This window comes from Pagrus major, chromosome 13 (genome assembly GCF_040436345.1).
Source record: "Pagrus major chromosome 13, Pma_NU_1.0".
NCBI classification, from domain to species: Eukaryota; Metazoa; Chordata; class Actinopteri; order Spariformes; family Sparidae; genus Pagrus; species Pagrus major.
The window spans coordinates 4,934,385-4,950,866 of NC_133227.1; the positions used below are offsets into that span (position 1 = coordinate 4,934,385).

A 16,482-nucleotide genomic window follows, 5' to 3' on the forward strand; every position below is an offset into this window, starting at 1 on the left:
GAGTACACTAGAGATGATAAGCTCTGCCCAAAACAGTAATTATCTCAGTGGATGAAGTATTAGGTCAGCTAATTATGTAAACCTCTGCCTCGATTTTCACTGAATGCAGACTTGCTGTTTTGCAGATGTAATGGTTCATTTATGACCAGCCTGACCTGCCTGTTCTCCAGTCTTCACAGCAGTGTCTTGCTTTTTCTCAGGAATATAAGCGGAAGCAGCTGGAGGAACAACGTCAGTCAGAGCGGCTGCAGAGGCAGCTGCAGCAGGAGCATGCCTACCTGGTGTCTCTGCAGCAACAGCAGCAAGAAAAGAAGCCCCAGCTCTACCACTATAACAAAAACCTGGAGCCCAACAACAAACCAACTTGGGCCCGTGAGGTAACGATGCTGCCTGCATTTGAAGCACACACACACCACAATGAAACCTCTGTGCACCAGCCTACAGAGTAAACACTCTTTCACTGTCGTCCTTATTTCAGGTGGAGGAGCGAAGTAAGCTCAACAGACAGGGCTCACCCAAGATCTGCACCACTGTCTCTGACACTGCCATCCAGTCACGCTCTGACTCAATCAGCCAATCAGGAGTGGTCCAGTCTGCTCAGACCCCACCGATGCAGAGGCCTGTTGAACCCCAAGGAGGGCAGGGCAAGGTGGGTGTTAATAAGCGTTTAAAATTCTGTTTATTAAAACCTCCTAAATATAGGAGAGAAGACACAACAGCTTGTGCCTTTTTCCCCCAATTCTTAAGCTGCTTTACCCTTTATTGTCTATGCTACCTTATTCACACCTTCTTTTTCTTCTCTGTCCTCCTACTGTGTCTCCTTTCCCTCTCCTCCCCTTTGAAACTGCTTAAAAATGAAAAAAAAAAACCCCCACAAACATCACCTTGGAATACAAAAACAACCTTGCATTCTTCTCCACTTTGGCCTGCTCCTCCAACTGTCTTGCACCTTCTTCCTTCTGCTCGGCTGCTCCTCCCTCCTGGTGTGCTGCTGCTGTCCCCTGCAGTTCCAGATGGCTCACTTGGTTCCACTGAAGCCTTACGCTGCCCCTGTCCCTCGCTCCCAGTCCCTCTGTGACCAGCCCACTAAGACCATGTCCGCCTTCCCCACCCAGGATCCCTCGCTTACCCCCACACCCCGCCCCATCCACTCTAGAGAGCTGGTTCGTCAAAACTCAGACCCTACTTCTGAAACCCCTGCACCACAGGCACACCAAATCAGAGAGGATCGCGGCCCCTGGATCCGCCTGCCAGATGTGGAACTCCCACCCAAGGTGAGATCTAGTGACTGGTTTTGAATTGGCAGTAAGTGCACTTGTGTTTTAAACAGTACTCCCATATCTTCACACGGATACAAAGATAGCTGAACTACAGTTAGTAAACTGATATTGAGGTCTCATTTTATAGGTCCCATGTTACGCTCATTTACAGGATCATACTTTTATTTTGGGTGTCTACCAGAAAATGTTCATGCTTCAATGTTCAAAAAACACAATATTTATTATAATACATTACATACATTGCTGTCTTTAGATTCCACAGAGGACAGCGTCCATTGCCACAGCTCTCAACACCAACCTGACCTCCGGCATAAGGCATCCAGTAAGAGCCAGGTATTAAAGAGAGAGCTGAATGATTCGATCAGATATTTCCTTAAATTAGTGCCTCCTAAATGGCAGTAGGTTTTAATGACAACCTGGGCTAATTACTCAATGTATCCTCATGGCAGCAATCCAGATCTCAGCCGCAATGATCGCTGGGAGAGAGGAGACAGTATGAGCATCATATCCAATCTGCCCCAGACTGGCTCTCTAGAGAGGCATCGCATCATCAGTGAGTCCCTGCCTCCCCAGTGCTATTTCTCTGCAGACTGCTGTTGCAGTAAGTCTGATTTCAGAATTATAACTACACTCTACAATATTGCTTTTTGCAGGTTCCTCCAAAATGGAATCACCCATTCTATCCCATGATAGTCGTCATAAGCCAGGGGAGTCTCGCACGTCCTCACGCCCTGGGCGCCCTGCTGTAAGTGGTTCTTTAAAACAGACAGTATGTTGGCTGTGTCTCTCACAAATACAACTAGCCTTAACATTGGTCAAGGGCTGCATGCAATATATAATATTGCTCAGATATTAGAAGTTACAAAATGAAAAGCGCTAACTTACTGTACTCAAACCCACCTGTTACTGACTGAAAGTTTTCTCCCGACGTTACCTTTTCTTTATATTATATGTACTCCACTACTGTTTCCCTTCATGTTTCTACTCTTCTCAAATCCCTGTTTGTTGACTTTACCTCAAAAAATGCAGAGTTACAAGAGAGCTATAGGGGAGGTTAGTATCAATGTGTCTTCGTCTTTGACTTATGCATGACTTTCGACTGAATTGCATGCTCTACACTTTCCGTTTACATTTGTTGGGTTAATTATGCTCTGTCTTTGAATGAAATTCCACTCTTTACATAAAATCATTTTGAATGTGTTTACATTGGTTCTGTTACAATGTGGACATCCTACACCCAACACAGGCGTTTTCTCAAAATCATCCCAGAAAATCATCAGGCAGCAGGCTCTGAATTCTGACAGTATTCAGTTTTTGAGCCCATCCATCCCTCGCCTTCAGTTGTGTTTGGATTGTTTTTAAAATTACTTTTTCATACATTTTTTGCCTTTTTGGCTACTTTCTTAAGTAGATTAGATGATGATTAAAACTTTTTTGGAATTCATTCTTAAAGTTAATGATGGTGTGTTTGTGTGTAGGACCATGGCCTCTTTGCCAAAGAGCGTGCTGAGGAGCAGCCAAGGCCCCCAGTCAAGGCAAATGATTACTCCTCCTCTTCGGAGAGCAGCGAGAGCAGTGAGGAGAGCGAGAGTGGCGAGGGAGCAGAGGAGGAAGAAAGCCCCACAGATCGGTAACATTAACACCTACAAACTATCAATTCAGGAAGAAAAGACGTATTTTTAAATACGAATTCTAATTTAAATTAAATATACTTATCCTTCCTGTAACACCATTATGATGCTTGAGGTCCTACTGTATGTCATCCTTGATGTCTCTGCATCTTTTGATCTCAGCCACAGGGATGCAGACACTGACTCGGTCAACACCATGGTGGTTCATGAAGATGAAGGCGAAGGAGGAGAGGCAGAGCAAGCTGGAGGCTATGGGGATCAGACCATGCTGGTGCAGAGGGTGAGTCATCTGTATACATAATGATGCTTAAAATGCATTGTGACTTGATGGGGAAATCAACGCAACACATGTGAGAGCAGAAAGACACTAGGCACTGGGTCCATTTTGTTTTTTGGTTATTTCCACACATAAATGACCAAATGAGGAAGACATGACATTATGTGGAGCCAATTTCCAACAGCAATGTCAGATTGCACTAACACTCCACTGAAAGCCACAGAGCAGATTCAACATTTTGCACCAATGTTCAACAGGCACAGGAAGAAATTAACCACAGGAGAGGCAGACATACAATTCAGTACCAAGTTTGCCATTGACAGACCACAATGTTAAATAGCCACAGGTTCAGTATTGCAAATCTGTTTTTGGAAATTTTAATAATTTTAGAATAAAGTGGGACATTTTGTGTGAGAATATAGCTGAAGCAACATTCACATAAAGATCTGAGTTTGGTATTTCCTCCCATTTTGGCCGTGTGACTGAAAACAGGACTGGGCAAATCACAGGAACTCGGCCCAAGGTTGACCATGAGAACTTTTTGCAAGCTTGTCGTACATAGTTGCACTGTAAATGTGTGTGTCAGTAATGCTGCAGCTGAATATTGTTTTTATTTTGTAAACTGCCTGAAGCCACCCTGTGCTGGGTTGGCATAAATGTCTGACATTTTGGAGAGACAATAATATGATTCAGTGACAGACGGCATGCATCTTGCAGGTGGCTCATCATTAGTTGAATGTGGGAAGTGTCACCTTCAAGTGTGTGTGTGTGTGTGTGTGTGTATTTTGAATATGCAAGAAGCGTCAAATATTTGTGCCAAGCTAGTTACAGTTACATTATGGAATATCAGAAAGATATGGAGTTATTAATTTATCAGCCATGATTATACAGTACATACAAAGAAGAAGAATTTTGATTACTTTCACACATACAGTAAATATGCCGTCTGTCTTTCAAGCAAGTCTTCAAACATGTCCCACTGACAGCACACACATTCAGCTGCATGACATTAGAACAGTGGCAGTCCTACATTTATGTCACCCACTTAATAGGAGCATTAATATTATCTTCAGGAGGGCATGTGTAATAGCACTGTACAAATAAGATGCATGCCATTTACCACTGAGTAGTGCAGCAACAAATGATTATTTTCATAGTCGATTAATCTGCTGATTATTTTGTCACATAATCAGTTAGTTTTTTGGTCTACAAAATGTCAGAAAATGGTGAAAAATGTCAATCAGTGTTTCCCAAAGCCCAAGATGAGGGTCCTCAAATGTCTTGCTTTGTCCACAACCCAAAAACATTCAGTTGACTGTCACAGAGAAGTAAATAAACAAGAAAATATTCACATTTAAGGGACTGGAATCAGATAATTTTGACTTTTTTGTTTTTCTTAAATAAATACTCAAACAAATTATTTGATTATCAAAATAGTTGTTAATTTAATAGTTGACAACTGATCAGTTAATCGCTTCAGCTCTACCACTAAGTTAGCCTGAGATGTGGTTTTAACTGAGACAAAATAGAGGGTGTAAATTATCTTCAGGAGATTCAGAACATCATTTACTATGGGCATATACGGTACATTTGACATGAATATTTTTTTTGTCACATGATTAGTATTTATAAACTGAGAATTGACAATAAATGGTGACCTTTTTGCTGTTATTTAAGTTTTTTATTTGGACTTTTGTAAGCTGTGGAGACAGATCTTAGCAGAGAGCACCAGTGAGTGTAAAAACCATATTTCAGATTATCAGTACTATTTTTTTCCCCCTTTTTTTCTTTGATTTGGCAACAAAACATTCCAACTTTTGCCTGTTCAGTTTTCGCTATAAGATATGTGGCTGGAAAGTTTCCACTGACATCAGTTTGTGTGCAGCAGCTAGAGCCTGGACAAGTCAAATAACTTTTGGGAGTCCTTTAGACAATGGTGACAGAAAGCAGGACCAAATTCTGCTGTGTGTAAATCAACAGTGAAGCATCAGTGACATTAGACAAAAGTAGCTGGTTCTCTCAGTATTTAAGGGATGTACTGCTGTGCATGAGGTCGGCAGTAAAACCAAATTTAGCCACCTAAAAAAGGCCCTAAAATCTTAATATCAAGTGTACGCTATATCTAGAATATTTTCACCATTTTAGCTTGCCGTCAGACAGCCCTCTCCAATGGGAAACTAAGCCCTTATATCGCTCTCTCCAAAGCCACCAGACTTTGTGACAAAACCATTAATTTTCCCTTGCAGAACATGGGAGTTGTAGGTCTGCTGCTGCCTCAATGAGTCTGTTTGTTTGTGTAATTATGCGACTTTGGTCAAATTTTAACTAGCCCTTTAAAACACCAAATTGAAATAATAACACAAACTAACTGATTAAAGCAGTGGTAGACCAGCAATTCCTGTGTTTTACAAGGTAAAATGTCATATGAGTCAGGTGGCTTCGGAGAGACAATAGATGGATACGCCTTCAGGTTCCCATCATAAAGGGCTGTCTGATGGCAAGGTAAAGTGGTGAATATATTCTAAATATAGCGTACACTTAACCTGATATTGATTTGTTTTTACGTGGGCCTTTTTTAAGGTGGCTAAAACACATTTTGTTGCTGCCCCCATCAACAGCAGTACATCGCCTAGATTCAACAGCGGTGCTCATGTCTGCTTCTCCAAACTGCGGGCGTCTCGATACACCGACTGTGGATACCTCGTACAACCCTACTTCAAAACACCCAAATTAATCCTTTAACAACACGAGCTTGACTTTTTAAAGCAAGTTTGGTCAAAACTGTCACTTTACTTCTTGTGGTTACTGTGGCAGGTCATATCCTGGTAATTGGTGCAGCAGATTGGCCTAGATCCAAGTACGTCATTGACGTTATGTAATACATGTTTGTGTGTGTGTGTGTGTGTGTGTGTTTGTTTGTCTTTTACCTGAAAGACCCCAGAGAAGAGGAGCCATAATGGGTACACTAACTTGCCAGATGTGGTTCAGCCCTCCCACTCCCCCACTGATTCAGCCACTCACTCCTCCCCTGGGAAGGACTCTGTTTATGATGTGAGTTTTACTGATGCTAAGTATATCAGTCCTGAATTCCTGGTTTATTTTTATGTGTTCCCTTTCTGCCATCTTTCCAACCGAACAGTCCAGTAACAGCGCACTATAACACCATAAGAAAAACCACAGATTTTAGAACTGCTAAATACCACATAAGCAGATAAAATATCAGTATTTAACATTTTTTCTGACAAACTGAAAACTCCATAGATATGATGTTGACTTAAATTACACTGTACAACTCATACACCCTCTCTGCTTCACCAGTATCAGTCCAGAGGTTTGGTTAAAGCATCTGGCAAGTCCTCCTTCACGACCTTTGTGGATCTGGGCATGTACCAGTCACCAGGAAGTACAGGGGATAACATGTCCGTCACTGGTGAGTCAGAATCTTTTTCCGACTTGCAGCAGCATCTGCAACTGCAGCTACATCTGACTGCAAAAGTATTCAGAAACTTAACCCTTGACATTATTTCTTGTACAATGAAATACTTCGTAAAAATGAAATTCTGCAGTTTTTGCTGAAGAATTAGAGAACATTTTCTCTTACACAACAACATGAATTGTATATAGTTCATGTGTTAATCGACCATAGTTTCCACTAAAAAATAATGAATGAGAGATTTGTGTCTAGTTCCAAAACTTATGCCATATGTTGCCCTGGTTGTGTTTTCCTTCGTCATTAATATAAGAACAAAGTCTGCATACTAGATAATGCTCCCACGAACATTTATTACCTACACTTGTGAAGTTTTGGGCAGTATTGGAATCTGAAGAAGGGCTTGAGCCCAAATCGTCACACGTGAATGTAATAAATATTAATGGGAGCATTATTTAGTGTGCAGACTCTGTATTTATGTTTTTTATCTTTGCTTCTGTCCAGCACCGAGTGTTTACATTTTTGTGTGTGCTTTCATCAACTTTTTGCATTCCTTCCTACTCAAGCCATTTCTATTGCTACCTCTCTATGTAGGCTCCAGGTTTGAACAGCTGAAGATGGAGGTGAGGAAAGGATCCATGGTGAATGTCAATCCCACCAACACACGCCCTCCCAATGACACACCTGAGATCCGCAAGTACAAGAAGAGGTTCAACTCTGAAATCCTGTGTGCTGCTCTCTGGGGTGAGAACAGATTCGATACTTAACACCAAGCAAGATTAGATACCTGAAACTAACTTATTACTCAAAATATGATTTATGTTTGGAGTTGCCAGACTCGGGTTGAAAACTAAGCGTACAGAGAAATCAGTCAGATTCCTGCTGCTGTGTCAGAGCCTAGTCTTTGACAAATGTCAGCTCCGGCAGGGCTCTGGTTGCAAATATGACCAAAACTGAAAACCTGTCACATGGAAATTAGATTTGAGGCCACTGGTGTACCTTCAATTAGTCTTAGTGTGTGACATTAATAACTCTTCAGGAGAGAACATGGTGTCTCTGCTTTCATTATTAAAGCTATTTTTGTCAAATCAATTGCTGCTCTTCCAGTCTTTTCTCACAAGGTGTCTTTGCATCGTTAATGAGGAAAACAGTTATCTGAAAGTTGTGTTTTCATGTGCCAAACAGCGATTTTGAGTCAATGGGTGACATCACACAATTACAACTAACGTTCATTAAAGTAATATTTTTATTTCTCCTCCAAAGAAAATGAAATGTCATGGCGTTAGAGTTCTGATGTGGAAATAATATTGGAAAATTAAAGCATGTATACATGCATATGTAGCATACATATGTAGCTGTGGCTCAAGGAAATGCGATAATTCCATTGATTTTATGCAAAATGAAAAAAACATGTAATTGTGCATATGTGTGCCCCCAGGTGTGAACCTGTTGGTGGGCACAGAGAACGGTTTGAAGCTGCTGGACCGCAGTGGTCAGGGCAAGGTTTACCCCCTCATCAACTCTCGCAGGTTCCAACAGATGGACGTCCTAGAGGGCCTCAACCTGCTCATCACCATATCAGGTCATTACTGCTGCTCATTGCCAGTCTGCTCTCACTACTACAGTTGGTTAAAGCTGTCTCTGCTTTTGGCAAAAGACTACTGTCTTTAATGGGATGCCAAACACTAGATGCCAAATTATGCTTGTGCCTTTAGAGGGACTTTGCATCGCATTTTGACTTTGGACTTCAGTTACTCCTTTTCATCAGGGTGTCAAGCCAATTGAGCTCTAAAAATGGTACAAAATATCAATTGCAATACCACATATGATGATTGGATGCTATTATCAGATATTACATATAACAAAATTTAAAGTATATACATTGTTTTTTTCTTAGGAAAATCCTGTATTGTATATATTTATTATGGTTAAAGCCATATTTAAGGATGAACCATATAAATGATGGTCTAAACCAGTTTAGATGTATTTAAATAATTACTCAACTGAATCTTCTTTGTAATTGATCATCCACTGTGTCTATTAAGGCAAGAAAAACAAGGTGCGTGTCTACTACCTGGCCTGGCTGAGGAACAAGATCCTCCACAATGACCCTGAGGTGGAGAAGAAGCAAGGCTGGACCACTGTGGGGGAGATGGAGGGATGTGTGCACTACAAAGTTGGTGAGTGACAGATAATGGCTATTTATTGCCGCTGTCTATTCCATGTCAGATCAACTCTCATAAATGCATCTGGCCCATTGAATTATTGATTACAAGTATCTGATGTCAGATGGCCTTGTGGTTGTTCTGTCTAGTGAAATATGAGAGGATAAAGTTCCTGGTGATTGCTTTGAAGAATGCGGTGGAAGTGTATGCTTGGGCGCCTAAGCCTTATCACAAATTCATGGCCTTCAAGGTAAGTCTCCCCTTTCCTGCGAGCTGGATTACTTATGCAAGATCAGTCAACCAGACGAGCATTCAAGTCGATTATCTTCTCACACTCACTTTCGGCTCGCACCCCCCTCCCCTTCTTTGAAACCAGTCTTTTGCAGACCTGCCACACAGGCCTGTGCTTGTCGACCTGACAGTTGAGGAGGGTCAGAGGTTGAAGGTCATCTACGGCTCTTGTGCTGGCTTCCATGCCATCGACGTGGACTCTGGAAACAACTATGACATTTATATCCCCGTTCATGTAAGTTGTGCAGCTGTCAGATGGCAGTGTTTTGTGTGATGTGAAGCCTACGGGAGCTCATCCCTTCTGTTTTTGTATCAAACAGATCCAGAGCCACGTGACACCGCACGCAATTGTGTTCCTGCCCAGCTCAGACGGCATGGAGATGCTGTTGTGCTACGAGGACGAGGGTGTCTACGTCAACACCTATGGACGTATTATCAAGGATGTGGTCCTGCAGTGGGGCGAGATGCCCACATCTGTTGGTGGGGGTCTAATCCAAAAACAGATAATAATACATAAAACATACAACATATGTTATGTGTAGAAGCTGTAGGGATGCACCAATTTATCAGCCAAACATTGGTATCGGACGATATTTGCCTTATTGGCTGCTAACAGCAAAAAAGGCTGACATTAAATGGTAGCAGTTTCCAATGTTTATCTTTTATGTCGCATCAATTTTGTGCTGGCAGATTGCTACAGATTGCTACCCTTTTCCTGTGAAGGAAGGTTTATATTAGGTTATTAGGTTTATATAGGTTGTTTCATACATTTGGAAAAGCAAATTTGACGGTGTAATGAAGGCCTGAATGAGTTTAAACAGTTAAACAGAGAAAAACAATGAAATCAACAACAAAAAAAAACATTGGTATCAGCATCGGCTAAAGGTAAAATTGTTTCATAAATATGGGTTTCGGCCCTGAATCTCACAGTCGGTGCATCTCTAATAGACTGTAATCAGCTTGCCTAATGCTAATATTAATAATACTATTTTGCCTTGCAGCTCATATCTGCTCAAATCAGATCATGGGATGGGGAGAAAAGGCCATTGAGATCCGTTCTGTGGAGACCGGCCACCTGGACGGTGTCTTCATGCACAAAAGAGCTCAGAGGCTGAAGTTCCTTTGTGAGAGAAATGACAAGGTAAGAGAGATGCAGGACAGTCAGGTCAGTAATAGCAGGTGGATTTAAAAATGTTACTGACACATATGTCCTTGGTGTGCGTGCTGTTCCTCAGGTGTTCTTTGCCTCAGTTCGGTCCGGAGGCAGCAGCCAGGTGTACTTCATGACCTTGAACAGAAACTGCATCATGAACTGGTGAAGGAACAGCTGCTGTGGTCAGTGTGTGGAAGAAGCCCCGCACGGTTTGGAGAACGAAGTGCATCTGAAATTCTCACAAAACGCATGCACACAAATGTGAACAGCTCTCTTATCTTTCTCTCCAGCCCTCTCTCACTCACGCAAACTCTTATAGACAAACACACACATACACAAACACAAACACAATGTCTAAATTCATTCCAGCCTGCACTCCTTAAGATACAGTTTCTACTGAGGCCCTCTGATAACATTCTCCCCTGAATCATCATGAAAAATCACTGATGAGCTTCACATGTTAATACCATCTCTTAATTTGTACTGTATATATCCTTGTCTTGATTTACTTTACTTGGTGGACCTGTGTTCAGTTGTGACTATTTAGTTCCTAATTGTGAAGTACGTTAAAAACATTCCGTGATGGTTCTACAGTAGGTTTTGAAGAAGGCATTATTTACCAATACTGTATGTCGAAAACGAAGCTGTAAATAGGTAGCACCTTACACTTAGATCTGAATCATTTGCAGGCCTCTTATATAGCCTCCATTCAGTGTGTTGCCACCTGACACATGGACGTCACATAAGGAAATGCTGGAACGTCCATCAGCAGTGGCTTGTAAGAGCCCCTTATTGTTTTGTTTCAGGGAGGCTTAAAGGAAGGATTTAGTGCAAAAAAAACATTACAAAGGGACACTGAAGTCAGGACAAAGTAGCTTGTTTAAATATTTTTAGTTATCTAGACAGTAACCTGAAGTCCTGCTTTTTGCCAACTTTTCCTGACCTGAATGGCAAATGATGTTGCAACTCTTAATCACAGCAAGTGAATGCTTCAAAATAAATTTTGAAAATGAATAAATAATGAAAAAAAAACAATCAGACGTCTCATACATTTGCAGTACACATAATCAGTACTGTGAAATCTTCTGCTTTGCCTTTTTTTCTATGGTTCAAGTGAAAACCATCAGGCTTGTATCTAAACTTTGTTTTCATAGATTTACAGAATACAAAAATTTGTTATTTATATGTAGTGATTCTGTATTGGTATTAGCCTACTGCTATCCTTAATTTTACTGTAATTATATTGCTATTATATTGCAATATACGCTATTCTTGTGGAGTCTTTGTTTGAAGAGGGGAGTTCATGTTTTTGGCTGGTAGTGATGACAAATGGGGACGTTAGGAAAACATGAAAGTAGGGTGTCTCTGAGATTATAGTGATTAAGGGGGATCACTTTCAGGGTGCCTTTCACCCTCTTACCACAGTGATCTATTCTACTGTATCATATTTCAGTTCTTAGACTATTTCGCTGGTGTGGATATTTCTGTGAGACGTGTTTGTCCAGGGGATTACAGTAGAACAGCTCTTAGTGTGGAACAGTTCATATTTGTCTTGGGCCAGTGGAAAGATTTTAATGTACAGTCAGTAGGGTGACTCTGCAATACCACAGAGGGCTCCATCTCATCAGGCACTTTGGAGAACACGGCTGGAAACACGAGACTTAATATATTTTGTATCTATACATTCTGCCAAAGTTCACAGCATTATTCTGCAATGGGGAGTATTAGTCAAGGCCAAAGGGGGACAAAAGAGATTTGAGAACTCTTCCTACAGATCGCCAACCAATGATCCTTTCAATGTATACATCCAAAATTCAGCTGACTGACTGCTTTTTTTTAGCTTCTTTGGATTTCCTATAGATCATCAGTCTTTGTTGTGAGTTGTTTGAGTAGTTTGTAGGTTTTCCCCCCTTTCTTAGGGGAATTTAGGTGCGTCTTCATACACTAGGCAGTATAGTAGAAGTATGAGGCAGCATTACCAGGAAGTAGCTTCTGTCAGCAGTGGGTAGGTCAACACATGATTCACTTGGCTACAACAACAACATGCTGCCACAGCACTTTAATATTTACAGTCATGATTTTTCTTCACTCATATCAGTGTGAAGTTAGTTCATCTGTTTATAAATAAATGCTGACATGTTTATGTTAAGAGAATGCCTCGGTGGTATTCTGGTGAAACTGCAAGTATGATGAGCTTTTGTATTTTTGAAAGGAATCTTGGTTGGTGATCAGTGGGATAGTCTGCTGAAAGATGCTTTTTGAGCGAAGGAGGTATATTTTATACAGTTCAAAGGAAAGCTATTAAGAATGCAGTATATATAGTCAGGGCAGAGAGCGATTAATCAAAGATTATATAAAGAGATGGCTAATTTTATGGTGAGATTATTAAAAAAAGCTGTAAATGGGCATGGAAAGCACTTTCACATCAGTAAACATACATTTACAGATAGATCTCGAGCAGATCCTTTTGGTGTGCATGTAAGCCATTGAAATAGAGTATATAGTACTGTATCAAAGTTGTTTCTCCCCTTTAGCGAATGTGTTTTTATGCTTAGATATCTGTTATGTGCCATGACATCACAGTTACAATCCACCAGGAGCTCTGGCACTCATGCTTTTTATGGTCAAATCATCATTTTTTATCAATCTGCCATGTTTACAGTTTAAGCAGTGCCTTGGAGTTGGGAAGGCGAAAGTTCTGAGGATGGGTTATGAGCCCCCCCCCCCCCACACACACACACACACAAACACACACACAAACACACACCCACAGACACACACATATACATATACACACACATACACGAACACACACACACGTCTCTTACTTGAAATCTCACAAAGAAGAGGCACAACTATATTTTGCTCCCTCATTCTGATCATATGATTTATGTCCTGTGCCAGTTAAGTGCACTTAAGTCAAATCCAGAATTCCCTGTAGATGGACTTGAAATGCTTTTTTGGCACCACATAAATAACCACAAATTATCAACGGACGATAATCTCATCTAGGAAGTTGCAATAACAAAGAAGTTAATACATGTCCAACTAATCCAGAGTGACATGTTAAGGATCTACTGACAGTGGGAGCCAGCATAGAGAAAAGCCATACGTATAAAACGTGTTTGTAGAGAAAACTTAGTACAGATTAAATCTTGTGTGTGACGTCTGCTCAGAAAATGTAGGTTCTTGCAGCAAAGATGAGGTAAGCGCTTCTTCTTTAACGATGTTGATTGTGTGATCTTAGTAGTGAGGAAATTAGCTTGACATATTCTGAGAAGCCTATTTTATAAAATATGTAAATTAGTCTATATTGAGAAATAAAAAGTGAATGTACATCTATAAGACAGATTTGTATTTATATAAAAACGTGTACCGCTCTATTAATCAAAGCACAATGTATTTTAAGGCAGAGAGATCAAAGTAATAAGTGAGCGTAACAGAGAGATGGAGTTTCTTTTTCCTCATTCACTCGGTAATCAGTCCAAGTAGTAGGTTATAGTGAATCGAGTCGTCCGCTGAGACAGCTGCCTGTATGTGGACAGTGCAAACATTACTGCAACGTTTCAGTAAAGTAGACAGACTGTCTTCTTGTAAGAAGAGTCGACTGCGGCTGTGATTCAGACACGTGGTGACTCACAGATTGGTGTTTGATCTCGCCTCGGGTGAAAATTGCCTATGTGGGGTTAGACAGGCTGTTAATATGCTCAGGTGATGACAGGTGGTGCAGTGGTGATGTGAGGTCATTGGCTCTTGGCTTTGGTATCAAAAATAGAGCCCGACCGATAATATCAGTTGGTCGATATTATGGGCCAATATTGGTCTATCACAGATATATCAGTATTGGCCTATATGTTGTGCAATTTGCACTGATAGGAATTTTTTTTTTTTCTTCTTTTGAAATTATAATGCAGACAAAGAAGCCTGGGGTTATTTAGAATTGTAAACTAACTAGAGAAGTTAATTATCTCAGTGTATTGATAACGTTACATGTTTGATAACCACATTTTAAGGGATAATTGCAAAAAATGTGTGCATATCAGCTCATATGTTGATATCGGAAGTTTTCACTCCCTAATATCGGTATTAGCATCAGCCCCAGACATCAAGTTGGGCTCTGATCAAAGATGACATTATTAAAGTGAAAAGTGAGTTGATCGATTAGTGATAATTCCAGAATATGAAGACAAATAGTCGGTTATAATTTCTGTAACAGTTTAAGTTTTATGCATTTTTGTCACCAGGTATAAAAGTCTGTAAAGGGGAACTCCACCGATTTAGAACTGTACTTGTATAACATGGTCGGATTCTCAAATAGTTTGAAAGAAAAAACTGGCGCCTACATTACCCACAATGCAATTTGACTGCTGACTTCAGAGTTTTGGCTGTGTCATGCGAGTAGCAGCTATTGTAGCCCCAATCTTCTAGCAGAGATGAGAAACGGCCTACAGTGGTCTTGTAAAGTCCACACCTCCAAAGGTTTTTCCAAGCTTGTAGTCATCAGCTCCTAACGACACTGCCTTAAGTGACATCACATGAGGCAGACTTCAAGTAGCTCTGTCTGGAGCCACAAAAGGCTTTCCCAAACAGGGAACAGTACAGTAGTACTGTAGAAATCGGTGGAGTTCTCCTTCAACACACATACTTGCATAATAAATTGCATAATATCAAATTTACTTGGAATACTTAAATGTGTTTCTACCTCGGCTGTGCTGCACAGGCTTAATATGGCACATCAGACTACTACATTTGCAGTTAAAGAAGATAAAATGTCTAAAATACACAGGAGATATTCAGATGTTCATTATAAAAAAATGATAGAACAAATAGAAGGACATCAGAATTATTTAATCCTCTTTATCGGCTGATTTGTGTTAACAGTTGAATGGCATATTTTAAGAACACACTCATTTTACTAATGTAATAAATATTGATCTCAAAGCCTTGTGATTAGTCTCTGCCACTAGTTTCTGTTTGAGGTCATCATCGGTCACTTCCAAATATTAAGCTTGTTGTCTAATTTTATGCAGCAGATACTCTGATAATGGGCTCTTTGTATCACAGTAGAGTAGTTATGGGTGGTTATTTCTCTAAAAGCACCTTAAGGTGTACAAGTGCTATTTCATTTTTTACATTTTTTTTTTGCCAAGAGCCATTAAAGACCTGAACCTCACAACTCATGAGGGAAACTTTGTGTCATGAACACATTCGATAGCTGAATTTATGTAACTCGAGTAACACAAAGTTTATCAGACAAAAGGACGCACCACTGAGTCGCAGGTGGCTTGCTGAGGGTGTAGAGCATCGTCCTGAGAGACAGCTGTCCTGTAACATGATGACGTTTAGTTTTTTTTAGAAGCAATACAAGCATTTGAACAAATCTTCTCAGCGGGACTTGCAGGAGGTGATTCTTCAGTGGCCTTTGGCAGACTGAATGTCGGCAGGTTTTTGTGTCGCTCGCTACAGAAATCGTTCTGTACTTTAATTTGTAATCACAAGAAATAACTGCTTCTCTCTGTTGGTTTAACACGATCACCTGTGGGGAAGCTTCTTCTTGTTCTGCTGTAAAGAAATCCCAGAAACTGCCTTTCTGAACCATCGATATATAGATAATAGATATTCTGACGAGGCACTCCTCTCTCATAGCTTACATTTCTAATCATTGACGTATGAATGGATTAGCAGCTATAGCTGGGAGTGAGGCAGATCAAACTTGGGGAGCTCTAAAGCGACGTGGATCTTTGGATGGAACTACAATATCTATTATTCTTTTTCAATAACCTTTTTTTTTTTAAAGACGGTGAACATCTTTGCAATGTTTTAGTGTGTGTGCGCGCGTCTGTGTTACTTGTGAGAGGTTAACTCCAGATTGTATTTCATAGACTGATAAACTTTAAACTTTCAAAAGATTGTGTTGAATGAATTCATGTCTTAATACAGAATTGTTTGAAAAATAAAATACGTTGATCTCAGTTCAGTCTGTTTCATTTCTTTGTATTCTGACAAGTACTATTAAATGACCGATTTAACTACATTTCTTGAACATGATGTTACTGGGGGTCTAAGCTTGACACTCCAAAATAATTGTCTCCATACTTTTTAAAAGGCATGCACAAAACCCCCAGGTTTTCTTTCTGATCATATCTTTGCTCAGGCTGAAGGTGGGCTGAGCCACTGGGATTAAGTGAGGTCACTGGACTTCCATGTACTAATATATGACGACTGATGAAGGTGTATTTGTTCTGCCTTTTAAAA

At 40.4% G+C, this 16,482-nt stretch overlaps 1 protein-coding gene across 1 annotated transcript in view; it reads left to right on the forward strand.

Moving 5' to 3' along the window:
* The window catches only part of mink1 (misshapen-like kinase 1), a 36,146-nt gene extending 19,947 nt beyond the window's left edge, over nt 1–16,199 (forward strand). Inside the window, exons 14-31 of the mRNA XM_073479750.1 lie at nt 201–377; nt 479–649; nt 1,008–1,274; nt 1,534–1,613; nt 1,730–1,833; nt 1,934–2,025; nt 2,759–2,910; nt 3,074–3,191; nt 6,123–6,239; nt 6,507–6,618; nt 7,213–7,362; nt 8,057–8,200; nt 8,664–8,798; nt 8,933–9,033; nt 9,160–9,309; nt 9,395–9,554; nt 10,076–10,215; nt 10,310–16,199. Of these exons, the coding sequence (XP_073335851.1) occupies nt 201–377; nt 479–649; nt 1,008–1,274; nt 1,534–1,613; nt 1,730–1,833; nt 1,934–2,025; nt 2,759–2,910; nt 3,074–3,191; nt 6,123–6,239; nt 6,507–6,618; nt 7,213–7,362; nt 8,057–8,200; nt 8,664–8,798; nt 8,933–9,033; nt 9,160–9,309; nt 9,395–9,554; nt 10,076–10,215; nt 10,310–10,393 (2,454 nt within the window). The 3' untranslated portion in view covers nt 10,394–16,199. The remainder of the gene's footprint in view (nt 1–200; nt 378–478; nt 650–1,007; nt 1,275–1,533; nt 1,614–1,729; nt 1,834–1,933; nt 2,026–2,758; nt 2,911–3,073; nt 3,192–6,122; nt 6,240–6,506; nt 6,619–7,212; nt 7,363–8,056; nt 8,201–8,663; nt 8,799–8,932; nt 9,034–9,159; nt 9,310–9,394; nt 9,555–10,075; nt 10,216–10,309) is intronic.
* The last annotated feature ends 283 nt before the right edge of the window (nt 16,200–16,482 follow it).